At 39.3% G+C, this 18,359-nt stretch overlaps 1 protein-coding gene across 3 annotated transcripts in view; it reads left to right on the top strand.

Annotated features, from left to right (window-relative positions):
• Window positions 1–18,359, top strand: part of SLC41A2 (solute carrier family 41 member 2) — a 146,745-nt gene that overhangs the window by 11,858 nt on the left and 116,528 nt on the right. For all 3 annotated transcript variants that reach the window (XM_018048199.1, XM_018048197.1, XM_018048198.1), the window contains exon 2: window positions 16,730–17,454. In XM_018048199.1, the coding sequence (XP_017903688.1) occupies window positions 16,900–17,454 (555 nt within the window). In that variant the 5' untranslated portion in view covers window positions 16,730–16,899. The remainder of the gene's footprint in view (window positions 1–16,729; window positions 17,455–18,359) is intronic.

Here is an 18,359-nt window from a genome sequence, read left to right as displayed (position 1 = left end):
ACATGGCAACCCACTCCGGTATTCTTGCCTGGAGAATCCCCATGGACAGAGGAGCCTGGCGGGCTACAGTCCATGGGGTCGCAAAGAGGTGGACACGACTGAGCGACTAGCACACACACAGGCATGTGTTTGAGCATTAGTGAGGGGGTGGCAACAGACACAAAAACATTTAAATAATGTTCTGTGATCTTTTATATGTGTATGTATATCTCAGATTATTTTCCATTATAGGTCATTTCAAGATATTGAACATAGTTTCCTGTGCTAAATCGTAGATCCTTGTGGCTTATCTGTTTTAGGTATGGTGGTTTGTATCTGTTAATCTCATACTTCTAATTTATCACCTCCCCTCCCTCCCTTCCCCTTTGGTAATGTGCTTGTTTTCTATGATTGTGAGTCTGTTTCTGTTTGGTTTATAGATTCATTTCTATTATTTTTTAAGATTCCACGTATAGTGATATCATATGTTTGTTTTTCTCTGACTTACTTCACTCAGTATAATCTCTAGGTCCATTCGTGTTGGTGCAAATGGCATCATTTCTTTCTTTTTAGTACATTCATCATTGAATAATATCCATTAATCTGTCGGTGGACATTTAGGTTGCTTCCATGTCTTGGCTATTGTAAATAGTACTGCTGTGAACACTGAGGTGAGTTAGAATTTTCATATTTTCTGGATATTATGCCCAGGAGTGAGACTGCTAGATCATATGGTAACTCTATTTTTAGTTCTTTTTTAAGGAACCTCCCTATTATTTTCCATAGTGACTGCACCAATTTACATACCCACAAAGAAAAAAAAAACCACAACAAAACGCTGTAGGAGGGTTTGTTTTTCTGCACACCCTCTTCAACATTTATTATTTTTAGACTTTTTGGTGGTGGCCATTCTGACCAGTGTGAAATGATACTTCATTGTGGTTTTGATTTGCATCTAATATGTTGTTGCCTGTTGGCCATCTGTTAATGTTTTGTAGTCTGTAAAGAAACAATGAGATGGTCTTTCTAGGAAAAGTCACAGCTTGTTATGACTCTTACTTTGTTTGGAGTTATTATCATTTTGAATTATTGAGGGAAAGTCCATTTTGAATTATATGTGATGGATCATGGGAGAGATACACCATGAACTTGGTGGCACCCTGGCCCTGCCGTGGAGCTTGGTGAGGTAGATGCAGTTATGTATCCATGATCATCTAACAATATAAAATATAAATGAAATCACTTCTATGAATACAGCAGAATGTTAGTTTTCTGGAAGCTGTTTAGGATGTGTTAATGAACGAAGACTATTGCCTTTTAGTTGTGTTCCTTTTGGGAAACTGTGGAGGGGGATAAAGTAGGAAAAATAAATTTTAGAGCCCCTGAGAGTTTTAGAAAGAGGAAATTATAAGTAGCTGTTAAAAATAACTTTGTAGAATACTGATAAGAAAGTCTTTTGATATTTTACAAAATGCAAAAGCAGGATGCCAAACAGTGTATATAATATGGGTGTATTTTTGGTTTAAACATATATGTATATATAGAAAAAATATAGCAAAGTTATCATATATACTATTATATCATCAGGGATTATCTCTGGATGGTGGGTTTCTAAAGTAAACAATTCTTGTTTGTCCTTTGGGCTTCTCCCCAACCCCCCCCTTTTTTTTTTTGGAATTTAACACACATTCTGGGAAAACCAGAATAGTAACAGAGAACTCCATGCCAGTGGACGTCAGAAACACCATTTCAAACGAGCTGAGAAAGAAAGGTAGTCAAGTGACTTTAACTACCTGAGGATAGTTTTAGTTTGAACTTCAAGTTGGACTTAAAGCCTTTGGGCTCCTTTTTTTTTAAGTCGTATTTGAACAAGAAAGTATGCAGCCCTGACCAAAGGGTAGAGACATGGTCTCAGAGAGTAAAGATACTGAAAGAGTTAGGTCATTCTTTGAGGGTGATGCCAAAATAGTTGGCTAATGTAACCCCGTGTACCTGTGGTTCACCTTGTCTGCGAAGGGTCTCTTGCCGTGAGTTTGTGTGCTTGAGTGGACTTCACAGCACCGGGTACCAGGGAGCAGTATTAAGGGAAAGTCCAGTCTGGGAACGTGGAAGATCGGCTTCATCTCCCTGGGTGATGCCGTGGTGAAGGTGTCCCAGTGAGGGAAGGGGATGCTAGACCCCCACCTGAGGAAGACCTGGCTCCATGTGGGGGCTGTCCTGTTCCATCACCTAGTGGAAGGTAGAGTAATTTAGTGTGGCCTGCTCGTCTGGATGTGGTGTGCCACTCTACCTCCGGGATGAGGGGAGGAACCAGGGTCCCTAGAGGAACAGAAGTGCTCTGAGTAAATACTGGGAATGGAATCACCGTGAAAATGATGGGGCACTCTTGGTCTTTAAAGAAAGAAAAATGTTAACCTTACCCATGGCATATCATGTTTCCCTTTGCCTTTTCTTAGAAAGAACATTTTTGCTTTGACACATGATTATCTTTCCTGTACTTCACAATTCTGGAAGATTTTATATTCAGCTTTCAGTTTAATTATGCAAAGAATAAAGTATATCTTTTAAGTTGTCTGCAGAAGTGTGTTCGGATTTTTCAAACTGAATTCTCTTTAAGAGTATAAGGATGTCATTTCAGTTCAGTTCAGTCGCTCAGTTGTGTCCGACTCTTTGCGACCCCATGAATCGCAGCACGCCAGGCCTCCCTGTCCATCACCAACTCCCGGAGTTCACTCAGACTCACGTCCATCGAGTTGGTGATGCCGTCCAGCCATCTCATCCTCTGTCGTCCCCTTCTCCTCCTGCCCTCAATCCCTCCCAGCATCAGAGTCTTTTCCAGTGAGTCAACTCTTCACATGAGGTGGCCAGAGTACTGGAGTTTCTGCTTTAGCATCATTCCTTCCAAAGAAATCCCAGGGCTGATCTCCTTCAGAATGGACTAGTTGGATCTCCTTGCAGTCCAAGGGACTCTCAAGAGTCTTCTTCAACACCGCAGTTCAAAAGCATCAATTCTTTGGCGCTCAGCCTTCTTCACAGTCCAACTCTCACATCCATACATGACCACAGGAAAAACCATAGCCTTGACTAGACAGACCTTAGTCGGCAAAGTAATGTCTCTAGTAATGCTATATAGGTTGGTCATAACTTTTCTTCCAAGGAGTAAGCGTCTTATGGCTAGAATATGGAAGTATACTCTAGAGAGTTCTGAATAATAATTTCTCCTCATTTGAAATGCCGGAGTTCATCTTATCCTATTATGTTACCTAGTAACTATATTTAAGTATTTCAGATTTGTGAATGCCAGAGAAAACCAGTAAGGAAATGTATTATTTATGTTTTATTCTCATGTACACTACCTTTTACACAAAGGTGTTGAGTCACTTTATAAAAACAGCTACAAGAAGTACTGGAGTTTACTGAGCGCTGAAGAATTGATGCTTTTGAACTGTGGTGTTGGAGTACTGGAGTGTGTTCGGATTTTTCAAACTGAATTCTCTTTAAGAGTATAAGGATGTCATTTCAGTTCAGTTCAGTTCAGTCGCTCAGTTGTGTCCAGCTCCCTGCGACCCCATGAATCGCAGCACGCCAGGCCTCCCTGTCCATCACCAACTCCTGGAGTTCACTCAGACTCAGGTCCATCAAGTCGGTGATGCCATCCAAGCATCTCATCCTCTGTCGTCCCCTTCTCCTCCTGCCCCCAATCCCTCCCAGCATCAGAGTCTTTTTCAGTGAGTCAACTCTTCGCATGAGGTGGCCCAAAGTATTAAGGTGAATAACTCAATCATGAATTTGAGTTTCAGGTGTGGCTGTAGGTTTCCTGTTGCTGAAGTAAAGTGAAAGAGTGGCTCAGGCTTTGTTTTGTTTTGCTTTTGGCCATGTGGCTTGTGGGACCCTAGTTCTTCAACCAGGAGACCAAGGATTGAACCTGGGCACCCTGCAGTGGGAGCTGGGAGTCCCAACCACTGGAGCACCAGGGAAGTCTAAAGGGTGGCTCAATCTTTATTAAAGAAAAGGAAAGATGCCAGTTTTCAGTAGCAAGGCTTTCTCTAGTATAATTTTTAAGTAAAGTTTTATCTGATTTTCTCTAGGGGTGATTGATAAGGTGACGCTCTTAGCAATGTGCGCTCACTCAGTCATGTCCGACTTTTTGCAACCCCATGAACTGTAGCCTACCAAGCTCTTCTGTCCATAGAATGTTCCAAACAAGAATACTGAAGCGAGTTACCATTTCCTACTGTAGTTGATCTTCCTACCCAGGGACCGAACCTGCGTTGCCTGCTTTGGCTGGCAGATTCTTTACCACTGAGCTACCTTTGAAGCCTGTTCTTAGCAATAGTTTGCAGGAAATTAATGAATGTCAATTGCAAGTTAATTGCAAGAGCATCATTAAAAATTTTTTTTAAAAATAAGATACATGTAAGAAATGTTTTAAAATGGGAGAAATATACTTTCTTTGTTGCTTAAAAGCAGTTTCTCTACTTCAAAACAGATTTCTGTGCTTTAACTTCTTTATTATTTGACCATTAACTGAATTATTTCAAACAGTAGTACTGATATTTCTGATTATTGTCTACTACCTGTATTGTTGTTGTTAAGTCTAACTCTTTGAGAACCCCCTCCCACCCCCCCGCCCCGGACTACAGCATGCCAGGCTTCCCTGTCCTTCATTATCTCTCAGAGTTTGCTCAAACTCTTGTCCATTGAGTCAGTGATGCCATCCAACCATCTCATCCTCTGCTGCCCCCTTCTCGTCCTCTCCCTCAATCTTTTCCAGGATCAGGGTCTTTTCCATTGAGTTGGCTCTTCAAATTAGACCTTCAGCTTCACCATCAGTTCTTCCAATGAATATTCGGGGTTGATTTCCTTTAGGATTGACTGGTTTGATCTCCTTGCTGTCCAAGGGACTCTCAAGAGTCTTTTCCAGCACCACAATTCGAAAGCATCAATTCTTTGGTGCTCAGCCTTGTTTATGGTCCAGCTCTCACGTCGATGCATGACTAATGGAAAAACCATAGCTTTGACTATATGGATATTTGTTGGCAAAGTGATGTTTCTGGTTTTTAAAACACTGTCTAGGTTTGTCATAGCTTTTCTTTCAAGGAGCCAGTGTCTTTTAATTTCATGGCTGCAGTTACCAATATAAAAAATATTTATGTATTGTTATTAATCTAACTAAAATATCTAGTAAAATGATTTGTTTTTCACTTTTCAGTTGCTTTGGTAGCAGCTAAATATAATCTAACTGTTGGCACTTGGTAGAATAGACTGTTTTGTTTATGCAATACACTTTGTTCTTTGGATGCACACTCTGTTTATTCTGTCAACATTTTCTCAATAAGCAGAAATGGTTCAACTGTGGATTTTGTTTTAGTTGATTCATTGACTTGTCTTTGATGTATCCTTCTTCTAAATAAAGCATTCTTTTAAAAGTGACTTTTTTTAAAGTGGGATCGAGGGTTGTGATTCTGAAAACAAAATCAGTTGTCTGGGTCTGGTTTCCTTTGAAAAATTATTTGTAGTGTATTGAGGGTTTATTATACAGAGGCTTTATTATACCCACTGATTGTTTCTCTGGACTCAAATTCTTTACAAATGTTTAGCTGTCTTTTAGGCCTGTAGAAACTTTGACTGTTACTTTTTTCTATCTGTGGGTAGCCTTAGAATGACTGATTGTTTTATGGAATCAGCTAGCTTTTGAATAGCAGGAGCTGAATCATTCCTATGATTTCTCAAGCTTTTGTGTTTGTTAGAGACTATCAGGACTGCCAGATCAATAAAGTTTGACATCATTACCTATTACATAAATGAAACCTGTGTGAATGCTTGAATTCACTTTAAGTAGACAGTTTCCAGTTTAAATTAAAAAAGACTGTTTTTTTTTTTGTTTTTTTTTGTTTTTTTTTTTAAGGAGCTAACTCTGTGCATTTGAGCCAAAACAAAAAAGGAGTCGGGGAGAGATACTTCATTCTACTTTAGAGGTGAGCCTTTTCATCAGGGAGGACAGTATTTGTGAGGTAGCATGTTTTATATTTCAGTTTCCAAGTACATTAAGTGCCCTGAACATTGATAGAAATTGTGAGATAAGATAATGTGGATTGCTATTGTTTGGACCAGTTTGAGACTTAAGGCACATGGAGTTTGTGGGATAGTTACTGACTGGATGCACCTTTGTTGTTTAGAATCCTTGCCTTGGGGTTGTTCCTTTTCCTTGGTTAACTGCAGGAAATGGGCAAAAAAAGATCCATACATTTGTTTTTTTCCTAGTCCTGCGGTTCCCTCCATAGGTTGTGCCTGACTTTTTGCAGCCCCATAGACTGGAGCATACCAGGCTTCAATGTCCTTCACTGTCTCCCAGAGTTTGCTCAAACTCTGTCCATTGAGTCAGTGATGCCATCCAACCATTTCATCCTCTGTCATCCCCTTCTCCTCTTGCCTTCAGTCTTTCCCAGCATCAGGGTCTTTTCCAGTGAGTCAGTTCTTTGTATCAGGTGGACAAAGTATTGAAGCTTCAGCTTCAGCATCAGTCCTTCCAGTGAATATTCAGGGTTGATTTCCTTTAGGACTAATTGGTTTGATCTCCTTGCTGTCTAAGGGAATCTCAAAATTTTCTCCAACACCACAGTTTGAAAGCATCGATTCTTTGGTGCTCAGCCTTCTTTTATTGTCCAACTGTCACAACTGTATGTGACTATTGGAAAAACCAACTGGATACTATGAATTATGTATACCTCTGCCAAGCAGCAGTAATATTGGTACATTTGGAGTTCTGGAGATTTCTTTTTCATTGCCATATTGATTTTTAACTTTTGAGGGTCAAGTGATTTAGCAAGTATCATCAGAAAAAGAAGATGTTCTCTTTGCCCTGTAGGAATTGGCAATGGGAAACCAAATGGATACCTTTTATTTTTATTTCTGAAATTTTCTTTTCTTTTTAAAAAAATTTTATTATTTCTTATTATTATTTTACTTTACAATATTGTATTACATGATAGGAAGATTGCTCACTGTTTTGGACATTTAATTTTGACTGCTTTTTTTCCTCTCTGTACCCTGAACTCTACATTAATTTAGGTAGATTTCTCTGAGGTGGTCCATTTTTATGGTGACCTTTTAAATGAGGCCAAAGTTCCAGAACATTAGGAACAGTTGGTAGAAAGTATAGGGACAACTGAATAAAAGAAATTTGGTTGAATAGAGGAAGCTTAAAGAAGAATAAGAGATAATAATTTAGCTGATTTAGGACATTGAGTAGAAACAATTAGTTTGAAACCATTAGGAACCCAAAATCAGCATGTAGGGAGCCCTGTGGATGAGGATAGTGAAGTCAAAGGGTTTAAAATGAGAAATGATGGGCCTTTCCTGGCAGTCCAGTGGTTAAGACTCCACACCCCTAATGAAGGGGGCCTGGATTCGATCCCTAGTACTGAAACAAGATCCTGCATGCTGATAGCGCTGCCAAAAAAAAAAAAAAAATTTTTTTTAATAAGGTTTGATTTTAGTAGTAGCTGTTGGACTAGCTCAAATGGGGAATAGAGCTCTTCAGTATGATTTAGTAGTCAAGGCTGTGATAGCCGTGCTTGGGACTAGGGTGACCTTGTGGGTTCTGATGTGTTCTCCAGGAAGAAGGGTTTGACAGTGGATTTATGGCAGGACAGCAGAAAGCTGGCATCAGAGTGAACAAGAGAAAACCAAAGGGGGGATTGTTTAAGAGCTGTTTGGGATATGTGCTGATAAAAGTGATTTGATGGTCAATTCTTCAGGAAAATGGGAGTTTGGGGATAAGAAATGGAGAAGCTAAGGAATTCAGGTGACCAAACTGGGTATCGAGAAGACTATTGAGACTTTTAAAAATAGTTTTTGCTTAAATGGAAATAGTAATCATTGAAATCAATGAGGATTTATGTTTACATAGGTTTTATTCTTTAAATGGAAATAGTGAAAGAAAACGGATCAGCCATGAAGGCAGCCTGCTGTTTGGATGCTGCAAAAAGGCAAATTATTATAAATAGATATAATCCTTCTTTGTGAACCTGCTATCCAGTGAAACAAGTCACTACTTACTGGGTATCGTTGAAAAAAATGTGCCAAAATTTTTTTTTTAAAAAAAGAAAATAATTTGTACAACATCAGCTAAGGTCTCATTTTGTCTGGCATGAAATCTGACTTAACTGACCGCATAAAACATCCTGTTTGGTGACTATCTACATCTTCTAACAAAAGGTGTAGAATACATATATTCAGAGGAAGTGAAAAGCAGAATGCACACTTGGAGAGTGGCAAAACTCACAATACATAATAACCATAATCTGCCTTGACTTCTGGTCATTCAGTGTGAATATATGCGTGTGACAGGGCTGTGACAAGTTTTGAGGTTTTTGACTAAATACTTTCATCTTTTTGTTCTAATGGGAAGATAAAGTATTAAACTTCCATTTATTGCCTTTCTTAGTAATGAGGCGTGACATAAGTCTGCTAACTCAGCTGCTCTGATGAATTTTTCAAGTGTATTATTTAACCTTTGCAAAGGTACAGATTGCCTCCTCCAGCACAATGGGCAGATTTTCTCCAAGATACTGATTTAGTAAGTCAGCACACATACAATTCTTTTTCTTAACTTTTAAAAACAAGCAATTTTAACATTATTATTATTATTATTGTAACTGCAGTTGAATTAGTCAGGACTGTCTGATATTAGTTTGTTTTCCTTTAAGTCAGTGGTTCTCTAACACAACTCTCTGATTAATGTTGGCCCATGACAGAGCTTCCACAGGAAGCAAGGAGTGAGTTCTTAATAAACCTGAGTGTATTCAATGGAAAGGCTTTTAGTCTAAGAGTTTGTCCTTTCTACTTGTTTGGTGTTAAAATGTACACTTATATTTTAAAGGAAAAATCATTGTTAACTTGATAAAATTTGAGGGGAAATGTGGTTAACGAGATCTAAATGTTTGGAAAACACTCTTTTAAAGCTCTTTAACCATAGATGGAATCCTTACATGCTCAGTATATCAGAGAGACTCTATTAAACTAAAATAGATGGGAATATTTGGATTAGATTCTTTTTTAAGATGCCTGCTTTTGAGTTTAGTTTTCATTAAATCTTGCTGTGGTAGTAAACAATCCTGAACCCTCGGTGGCTTTCAGCAGCAAAGCTTTCTTTCTCTCCTCCTACATGTTGCCCGTAGGTTGCTGCAGATGAGCTTCAGTACCTGCAGCTCTGGGTATTATCTTTGTCCCAGGACCCAGTCTGAACCTTGGACATGTCGTTCCCATGTCGGAGGGAAAAGAAGGCAGAGTTGAACTGCTTTTGTTTGTAGATGTTGTTGCTTCCTGAGTCGTCTGCCCAGACTTGATGTCAGTAGAGATGAGGCAGTGTAATCTTCACATACTCCCTGCAGGTAATTTGGCAACAGGCAGAGATGACAGTCCTCTTACAGGAGGGAAGCAATAATGGGGAGTAATAAAATCTGTCACAGAATCATTCAGACCAAAGCACACATGCCAAATAATCAAAATGTTCCATTTGAATGCAGAGTTCCAAAGAATAGCAAGGAGAGAAAAGAAAGCCTTCCTCAGTGATCAGTGCAAAGAAATAGAGGAAAACAATAGAATGGGAAAGACTAGAGATCTCTTCAAGAAAATTAGAGATACCAAGGGAACATTTCCTCCAAAGATGGGCACAATAAAGGACAGAAATGGTATGGACCTGATAGAAACAGAAGATATTAAGAAGAGGTGGCAAGAATACACAGAAGGGCTATATAAAAAAGATCTTCATGACCCAGATAACCATGATGGTGTGATCACCCACCTAGAGCCAGACATCCTGGAATGCGAAGTCAAGCAGGCCTTAGGAAGCAACACTACGAACAAAGCTGGTGGAGATGATGGAGTTTCAGTTGCGCTATTTCAAATCCTAAAAGATGATGCTGTGAAAGTGCTGTATTCAATATGCCAGCAAATTTGGAAAACTCGGCAGAGGCCACAGTACTGGAAAAGATCAGTTTTCTTTCCAGTCCCAAGAAGGGCAATGCCAAAGAATGCTCAAAGTACTGCACTATTGCACCCATCTCACACATATAGCAAAGTAATCATCAAAATTCTCCAAGCCAGGCTTCAACAGTATGTGAACCACGAACTTCTAGATGTTCAAGCTGGTTTTAGAAAAGGCAAAGGAACCAGAGATCAAATTGCCAACATCTATTGGATCATTGAAAAAGCAAGAGAGTTCGAGAAAAACATCTCTTTCTTTACTGACTATGCCAAAGCCTTTGACTATGTGGATCACAACAAACTGTTGGAAAATTCTTAAAGAGATAAGAAATTTGTATGCAGGTCAAGAAGCAACAGTTAGAACTGGACATGGAACAACAGACTGGTTCCAAATGGGGAAAGGAGGACTCAAGGCTGTATATTTTCACCCTGCTTATTTAACTTATATGCAGAGTACATCATGAGAAATGCCAGGCTGGGTGAAGCACAAGCTGGAATCAAGATTGCTGGGAGAAATATCAATAACCTCAGATATGCAGATGATACTACCCTTATGGCAGAAAGCGAAGATGAACTAAAGAATCTCTTGATGAAAGTGAAAGAGAAGAGTGGAAAAAGTTGGCTTAAAACTCAACATTCAGAAAACTAAGATCATGGCATCTGGTCCCATCACTTCAAGGCAAATAGATGGGGAAACAATGAGATACTTTATTTTATGTGGCTCCGAAATCAGTGAAGATGGTGACTGTAGCCATGAAATTAAAAGACGTTTGCTCCTTGGAAGAAAAGCTATAACCAACCTAGACAGCATATTAAAAAGTAGAGACATTACTTGCCAACAAAGGTCTGTCTCGTCAAAGCTATGGTTTTTTTCCAGTAGTCATGTATGGATGTGAGAGTTGGACTATAAAGAAAGCTGAGCGCTGCAGAATTGATGCTTTTGAACTGTGGTGTTGGAGAAGACTCTTGAGAGTCCCTTGGACGGCAGGGAGATCAAACCAGTCAGTCCTAAAGGAAATCAGTCCTGAATATTCATTGGAAGGACTGATGCTGAAGCTGAAACTCCAGTACTTTGGCCACCTGATGTGAAAAACTGACTCATTGGAAAAGACCCTGATGCTGGGAAAGATTGAAGGCAGGCGAAGGGATCGATAGAGAATGAGATGGTTGGATAGCATCAGCGACTCAATGGACATGAGTTTGAGCAAGCTCTGTGAGTTGGTAATGAACAGGGAAGCCTGGCGTGCTGCAGTCCATGGCATCACAAAGAGTCAGATACAACTCAGTGACTGAACTGAACTAAAGAACAATAATAAACATTTAGGTATCTACTACCCAGCTTAAAAAATATAACCACTACCTTTGGAGCTCCCTGTGTGGTTTTTGTACTACTTTAACAAATGTAACCATTCTCTTGAAATTTGTGCTTGCTTATAATCCCCTCCTTCATAGATTGCATTGTGCGAATATCCCACAATTTATCTTTCATTGTGTTAATTCTAGTTTTTTCTTTTCTTTTTTTGCTAATGTGAAAATGTTGCGAAGGATATTTTTTTGTGTGTCTTCTGTATACCAAGCAAGAGTTGCTTTAGGGTATGGACTTTGGTGTGGAATTGCTGGTATGTGACAAGTATGTGTCTTCAGTTTAGTAGATCAGACCATGTTGTTTTCTAAAGCGGTTGTGCAGTCTCCCCTCCCACTAGTGGCTGTGTATGTGTCACCAGTACTCAGGTCCTTGGTCACATCTGAAAGTCTGACAACATCTAATTTTTAGTCCAACGTGTATAAATCAAATTCTCTTGGATGCTCAGGGAGATGCTTCTTAAACTTCCATGTTTACATACAGCACATGGTATGTATTTCAGTCGTTCAGTCGTGTCCGACTCTTTGAGAACCCATGGACTATAGCCTGCCAGGCTCCTCTGTCCGTGGAATTCTCCAGGCAAGAATATTGGAGTGAGTAGGTTGCCATGCCCTTCTCCAGGGGATCTTCCCAATCCAGGAATTGAACCCAGGTCTTCCAAATTGTTGTCAGATTCTTTACCAACTGAACTATCAGGGAAACAAAGCACATGGAGATGGCATTAATGCTATAAGCACAGGTTGTGGTTCAGTAGGTTGGGTTATGCTTGGGAACTGAGATCCCGCATTTCTCATAACCATCCAGGTGATGCTGACGCTGCTGTGTCCTGTGCTCAGTCGTGTCCGGCTCTTTGAGATTCCATCACAAAGAGTGATGGGGTCTGTGGGGCTACAGTCCCATAGGCTCCTTTGTTCATAGGGTTTTGTGGGCAAGAATCCTGGAGCGGGTTGCCATTTCCTACTCCAGGGGATCTTTCCAACCCAGGGATTGAACCTGTGACCCATAAATATCTCCACTGATCTTCTTTCACTTACAGCATGTAAAACTAGAGAAATTTTGCCCAATTCTATTTACTTATTTTTACCTTTTTTAGTAATTTTTACTCATTTATGGATGAAGAGCAATATAGAGCAATCCAACTGATTTTTTATTTAGTGCCATATGTGTACATTACCCATTTTAAGTCAACTTCAAAGTAATTTGATTATAGTCATTATTCAACGAGTCTCTAAGTGACTTCTTTAAAGGAAGAAAATTCAAGAAATCTTTAAGGGAGACAATAGATCTTTATAGACCTTGTCAGTATGCAAGCATTAGACTAACCGATCACTCATTAGCTGGGCAAAATGAAGGATAAATAAAAATGAGCACGTTTTCCTCAGTGCAAGATTGTGGTATGTGGTCTATGGTATACACTTGTAGCAAGATAATTCTTAGTACTTCCAAATTGCATTATTTTACAAACAGATGTTAGGACAGAAGCACCATTTAGCCTAGCTTAAGCAATGGAGATTTATTGGCCCATAAAATTGGGAAGAACCAGGATGGAATGGGCTTTAAATAAATGAGAAATCCTAATTGTGTAGTGTTATCAGAACCCTCTCAACATCTCCTAGCTGTGATTCTCTGTTTCTGTGGATGGATGAGCTTTCCTCCAAGTGTAAATGGTGGTGGTGGTGGTGGTGGTGGTGGAGGGAGTTTTTGGAAGATAAAAATATAGTGACAAACCTCAGAATTTTCTCATTCAGAAGGGAAGTGAGAAAACACTCTTTTTTAAAAGAATTAATTTATTTGGCTGCACTGGGTCTTAGTTTCGGCATGCAGGATCTTTGGTTGCAGCATGTGGGATCTAGTTCCCTGATGAGGTATTGAACCCAGGCCCCTGCATTGAGAGTGCAGAGTTTTAGCCACTGGACCACCAGGGAGGTCCTGAGAAGACACTCTTCCAGAGGCCTCCCCCTCTGAAGTAGCCCTGTAAGTCATTCACTCTTGGCTCTATCAGCTGTTTCCTTCATTACCTTTATCACAAGTTATCTCCTTTACTTATTTGCTCACCTGCTTGTTTTTCCTCTCCACCACAAGGTAAAATCGTTGAAGAAGGAGTAGTGCCTCTTTTGTTGGCATCCGTCAGCCATTCAGGAGATAGTAAGGCAACAAGTATGTGAAATTCCAGGGTAGGACTCAGGCCTGCCCCAGGTAGTTGTCATTATGTGGTCTGGAGGTCAGGGAAGTTTGATTACTGGGCACAGCAGAGCCTCATAGACGAGGCAAGAGTGATTGCACGTGGGAAATGGAGCTACTGTAACCTGAAAAATTGGGAAAAGATGCTGAGGAAACAACAACAAAAGGGCGTGTCTTTTATGCCCTTTAAGCTGGTTTACTGTTGCACTCAGCTGCCCAGTGTGTAGTGTGAAGTTGTGCAGGTTCTGTAGGGCATGAGGGTGCTTGGCTGAGGGGAGGGGGAGGGGTTGAAATCCAGCACGAGACTCCACACCTGTGGCTTCCTTTTCCCAGGAGGCATTGTTTTAAATTTACCCCTAAGTTCTGCCTGGTCTGTGCCCACTGGGCCAGGTTGAATATCTGTGTCTCCATCTCACTTTCTTCATAGCTTCCCTGGAGAAAGAATACCAGGGGCAAAAGTGTGTGAGCTGGATGCATCTGGATCCCGCTGGCCTACTCAGTGTAGACTCTATGCTTAGCCATGCCCTGCAGGTATTCTAAGAGAGAGAACTTTCTGGAAAATTCCTCCCTCTCCCTTTTCTCTTCCCTCCATTTTTCTATTTAGGGTTAGCTGGTCAAGTTTCCTGACCATGCATTTTGAGATGAATGCTGACTGAATGGTAATATACATACTGTCATCTACATTTCTCTGCATTTCCAGTTTGATTATAATTCTGCTTCAAGAGGAGGAAGAAATTGCCTGTGTCCATCACTGGCCCTTTAGTGGAATAGACTGTCTTAAAAGTTTGTTCTGTTTTTTGTTTGATTAAAGATCTCTTTGGGGCAGTGAAGTGCTCACTATTTAAAAGGAAGCAAATTGGTTTAAGGAACAGAAACCCACTCAGTCTGACTCATGTAAGACTGCTGGCAATCTCCTAAGTTTCAGACATACAGCTGAGCCTCTTCTTACATGGAAGGTCCTCAAGGAGCCATTCTGTCCTCCTCTCTGGATTGCTTGGTTTCTTCTTTGCTTCATTCTGGACATTGTTTCTGTTCATTTGATTTTCTTTGAACACTGAGTTTGTATCCCGATCCACCTGCCAGTGGCAAAAATGGCAACTAGTACTTCATCTCATTGGATTCTCTGCAAGTCCACAGAATGTCTGTACTGTAATCACTTGGGGAATGTAAAAAAAAAAAAAAGATTTCTATGCCTCAAACACATTCTGAGCCAGTAGGTCTAGAGTCCTACAATCTACATGTTGAGACTTTTCCCTCACAGGAATTCCCAGACCCATCTGTAATCACAAGAGAAAGCAAGTGAGTGAAGGATGAAGTAGATGAGCCAGGGCCTAGCATCCACTTTCCCCTGGCATAGCCCCTTCTATTTTTTCCCTTTGCCATTTCTTGCCATTGATCTTCCTATCCAAGGAGAGGAGATTGGCATTCTAAGAAGTTGAAAACAAATATTGAAGAATAGAATGGTTTTCATTAAAAGCAGCAGTATAGCAGCAACAGTTCTTAGTCTAGTTTTTTTGGTGAACAGTCCAGTTAGGCAGTGGGGCTATCTGTCCCTTATCAAATCAGGGAGCAAATCAGATCTTGAATGCTCTTGGAAGTGTAAGATAGGGCTGAGTGTTCCTGAGAAACACCTGCAGCTTTAGGCCCACTCTAATAACTTTGAAAACCTCTGTACGTTGGTGGCAGTTGTCCAAAGAAACTCTCTACCTGGACAGATGATATATGACCTCACAACTTCAGTGTCTGTCACTCTCAAACTAGCTTACACTTTAGTTCAGTTGTTCAACAGCATCCGACTCTTTGTGACCCCATGAAGACTGCAGCACACCAGGCTTCACTGTCCATCACCAACTCCCAGAGCTTGCTCAAACTCATGTCCATCGAGTCAGTGATGCTATACAACCATCTCATCCTCTATCATCCCCTTCTCCTCCCACCTTCAGTCTTTCTCAGCATCAGGGTATTTTCCAATGAGTCAGTTCTTTGCATCAGGTGGCCAAAGCATTGAAGTTTCAGCTTCAGCATGAGTCCTTCCAATGAATATTCAGGACTGATTTCCTTTAGGATTGAAAGCTTGCACTATGTGTCTCTAGATTAAGATCTTCAGAGAGAGAATCTCATCACTGACTAGCCAATCAGGAGCCTACTCTGAGGTTGAAGGTCAGAGCTAACTTTGAGAAGGGCATTAAAAGCTTTCTTTTGGTTGGCTTGCAAAATAGGATTAAGTCATTTTTTGTAATCCCTTTTCATTTTGGTTATTTCTTAGGTAACATTATTATATCCCTAAATCAACTATAATGATATTTTTTTGTTGTTAGAACTACAAATATAACATCAACATACTTTTACATGTGAAATAAATACCATGTACACTATTTAGGATATTTATCAAGTAATTTCATGGCAAACATTATCATTGTTTCTTCATATTTTAATAGCAAGATGCATACTGTATTAAGTTGGAGATAAAGTAACAGATATTATTTAATATATTTAAAATATAATGTCATATACTTTACCTTTGTTGTGCTGATATATGTAAAGGGTAGTAGCAATTTAATTCTGAGACTTCAGTATAAGTAATGGAAGCCATTACTTTAATAAATTTTTCTTTTGTAGAATTGCAGAGACATTGAAGACATTTGAAGGGCTTTCCTGATAGTTCAGTTGGTAATGAATCTGCCTGCAATGCAGGAGACCCTAGTTCGATTCCTGGGTTGGGAAGATTTGCTGGAGAAGGGATAGGCTGCCCCCTCCAGTATTCTTGGGCTTCCCTTGTGGCTCAGCTGGTAAAGAATCCTCCTGCAATGTGGGAGACCTGGATTCGATCCCTGGGTTGGGAAGATCTCCTGGAGAATGGAAAGGCTACTCACTCCAGTATTCTTGCCTGGAGAATTCCATGAACTATACAGTCCATGGAGTCGCAAAGAGTCAGACATGACTGAACAACTTTCACTTTGAAGACATTATATGGATATTAATTACATAAAGTATGCAAAAATAAATACTCTTAACCAAAATGGGCCACCAAAAAAAGCTGTATGCTACATTTCTGCAGCCAAAGCAGTTGCATGGCACAAACCAGTTATGTGTTAAGCCCACAGACTATAATGTCAGTACCTCGGGGTTCATTTAAGAACGTGTGTATTTTATACCTGTAACTATGAGGTATTAAGAGAGTTATTCTGACTTTTAAAAATAATTTTATTTTTCCAGATCCAGTCCCTGTGTGGAGCTTCTAAACATCTTCTATTAGTGGAAGTGCTGTTTTCTGCACAATGACGTCAACATCTTAATTTACACCAGCGTCCGTGTGGTTCTGATTCATCTGCTCTGGTTCACGAAGCTTGAGATCTAAGGCAAACAGGGTCTTTTGCAATGACAATATGACTAATAGTAAAGGAAGATCTCTTATTAATAAATCAAGTGGTGGTCGAAGCAGTGGAGGAAGTTTTGTGGACTGGACTTTAAGTTTAAATACAATTCAGTCTGATAAGTTTTTAAACTTACTGCTGAGTATGGTTCCAGTAATATACCAGAAAAACCAGGAAGACAGGCACAAAAAAGGAAATAACATTTGGCAAGATGGGTTATCAACTGCAGCACAGACTTTCAGTAATAGATCTGAACAGCTCATGGAATATCACAATTTCTCGGAGCAGTCTTTTCATGGCAGCAGTGGGCACACGCCATCAAGCTGTAGCCAAAAGTATGATGACTATGCCAACTACAATTACTGTGATGGAAGGGAGGCTTCAGAAACTACAGCCATGTTGCAAGATGATGATGTGTCTAGTGATGGTGATGAAGATGTCATTGTGGAGACAAGCCAGAAATTACCAAAGGAATCCAGTGGTGTCATGGCACTGCAGATACTTGTGCCGTTTTTGTTAGCTGGCTTTGGAACAGTCTCAGCTGGCATGGTTTTGGATATAGTCCAGGTGGGTTCTCATCTTTGTTTAACTTCACTGACTTTGCTGTTTAAATTGCTTTGTGTCAGGTACTAATCTCAGACATTATATTTAGTTTTAATTTATCCCTTGGTTAAAATGAACTGATGCAGACTCTGGTGGAGAATCTGCTCTTTCTAGGTATCTTTTGTTTGTTTTCTGAAATTCTAAGAGAATTGTCTGATTCTGGCCATAAAGTAATTCTTCACAAAATATTAAATATAAAGTAATCCCAAATAGGGTAAGTCAGCTAAATGAATAATTCAATATATTTAAATATATCCCTGGTTTTTTTTTTTTTAAATAATATATGTTCATTAAAATGAACCCAAACAATGCAGAGTATTAAGTAAATGATAAAAAGTCCTGTCCTCATCTCCAAATGAAAATTCTCTTCCCCTCCGGAGGTTACCATTGTTAAGAGTTTGCTGTATATACTTGCAGATGATTTTTCTGTGCTTATATACAAGCATATGTGCAGAGGTTTTTTTTAAAAAAATAAAAATTAAATTCCGTGTGTTTTTTTCTCAGTTTATTTTCACTACTTATTAATATATCTTGGACATGTTTCTAAATTAGTAAAAGGATATTTAGCATTTTAAAAAGAGTATTTGATATTTTCATTGTATATGTATAATATATGGTGTATATATATAATATATATGTTTATATGGTATATGTATATATAATATATATATGTGTATATATATAAATATATATGGTGTATATATATTATATATATATATACCAAAATTTACTTATTCATTCTCCTATGCTGGTGCTATAATAAATATCCTTACAAATTTATTTTTATACACTCATACTAATTTTTTCATAAGATAGATTTTTAAAATGGGATTGTTGGGTATTAGAGCAGGTGTGTGTGTTTAAAATTT

This window comes from Capra hircus, chromosome 5, assembly GCF_001704415.2.
Source record: "Capra hircus breed San Clemente chromosome 5, ASM170441v1, whole genome shotgun sequence".
Taxonomy (NCBI): domain Eukaryota; kingdom Metazoa; phylum Chordata; class Mammalia; order Artiodactyla; family Bovidae; genus Capra; species Capra hircus.
This window is presented reverse-complemented; position numbering and strand designations above follow the sequence as displayed.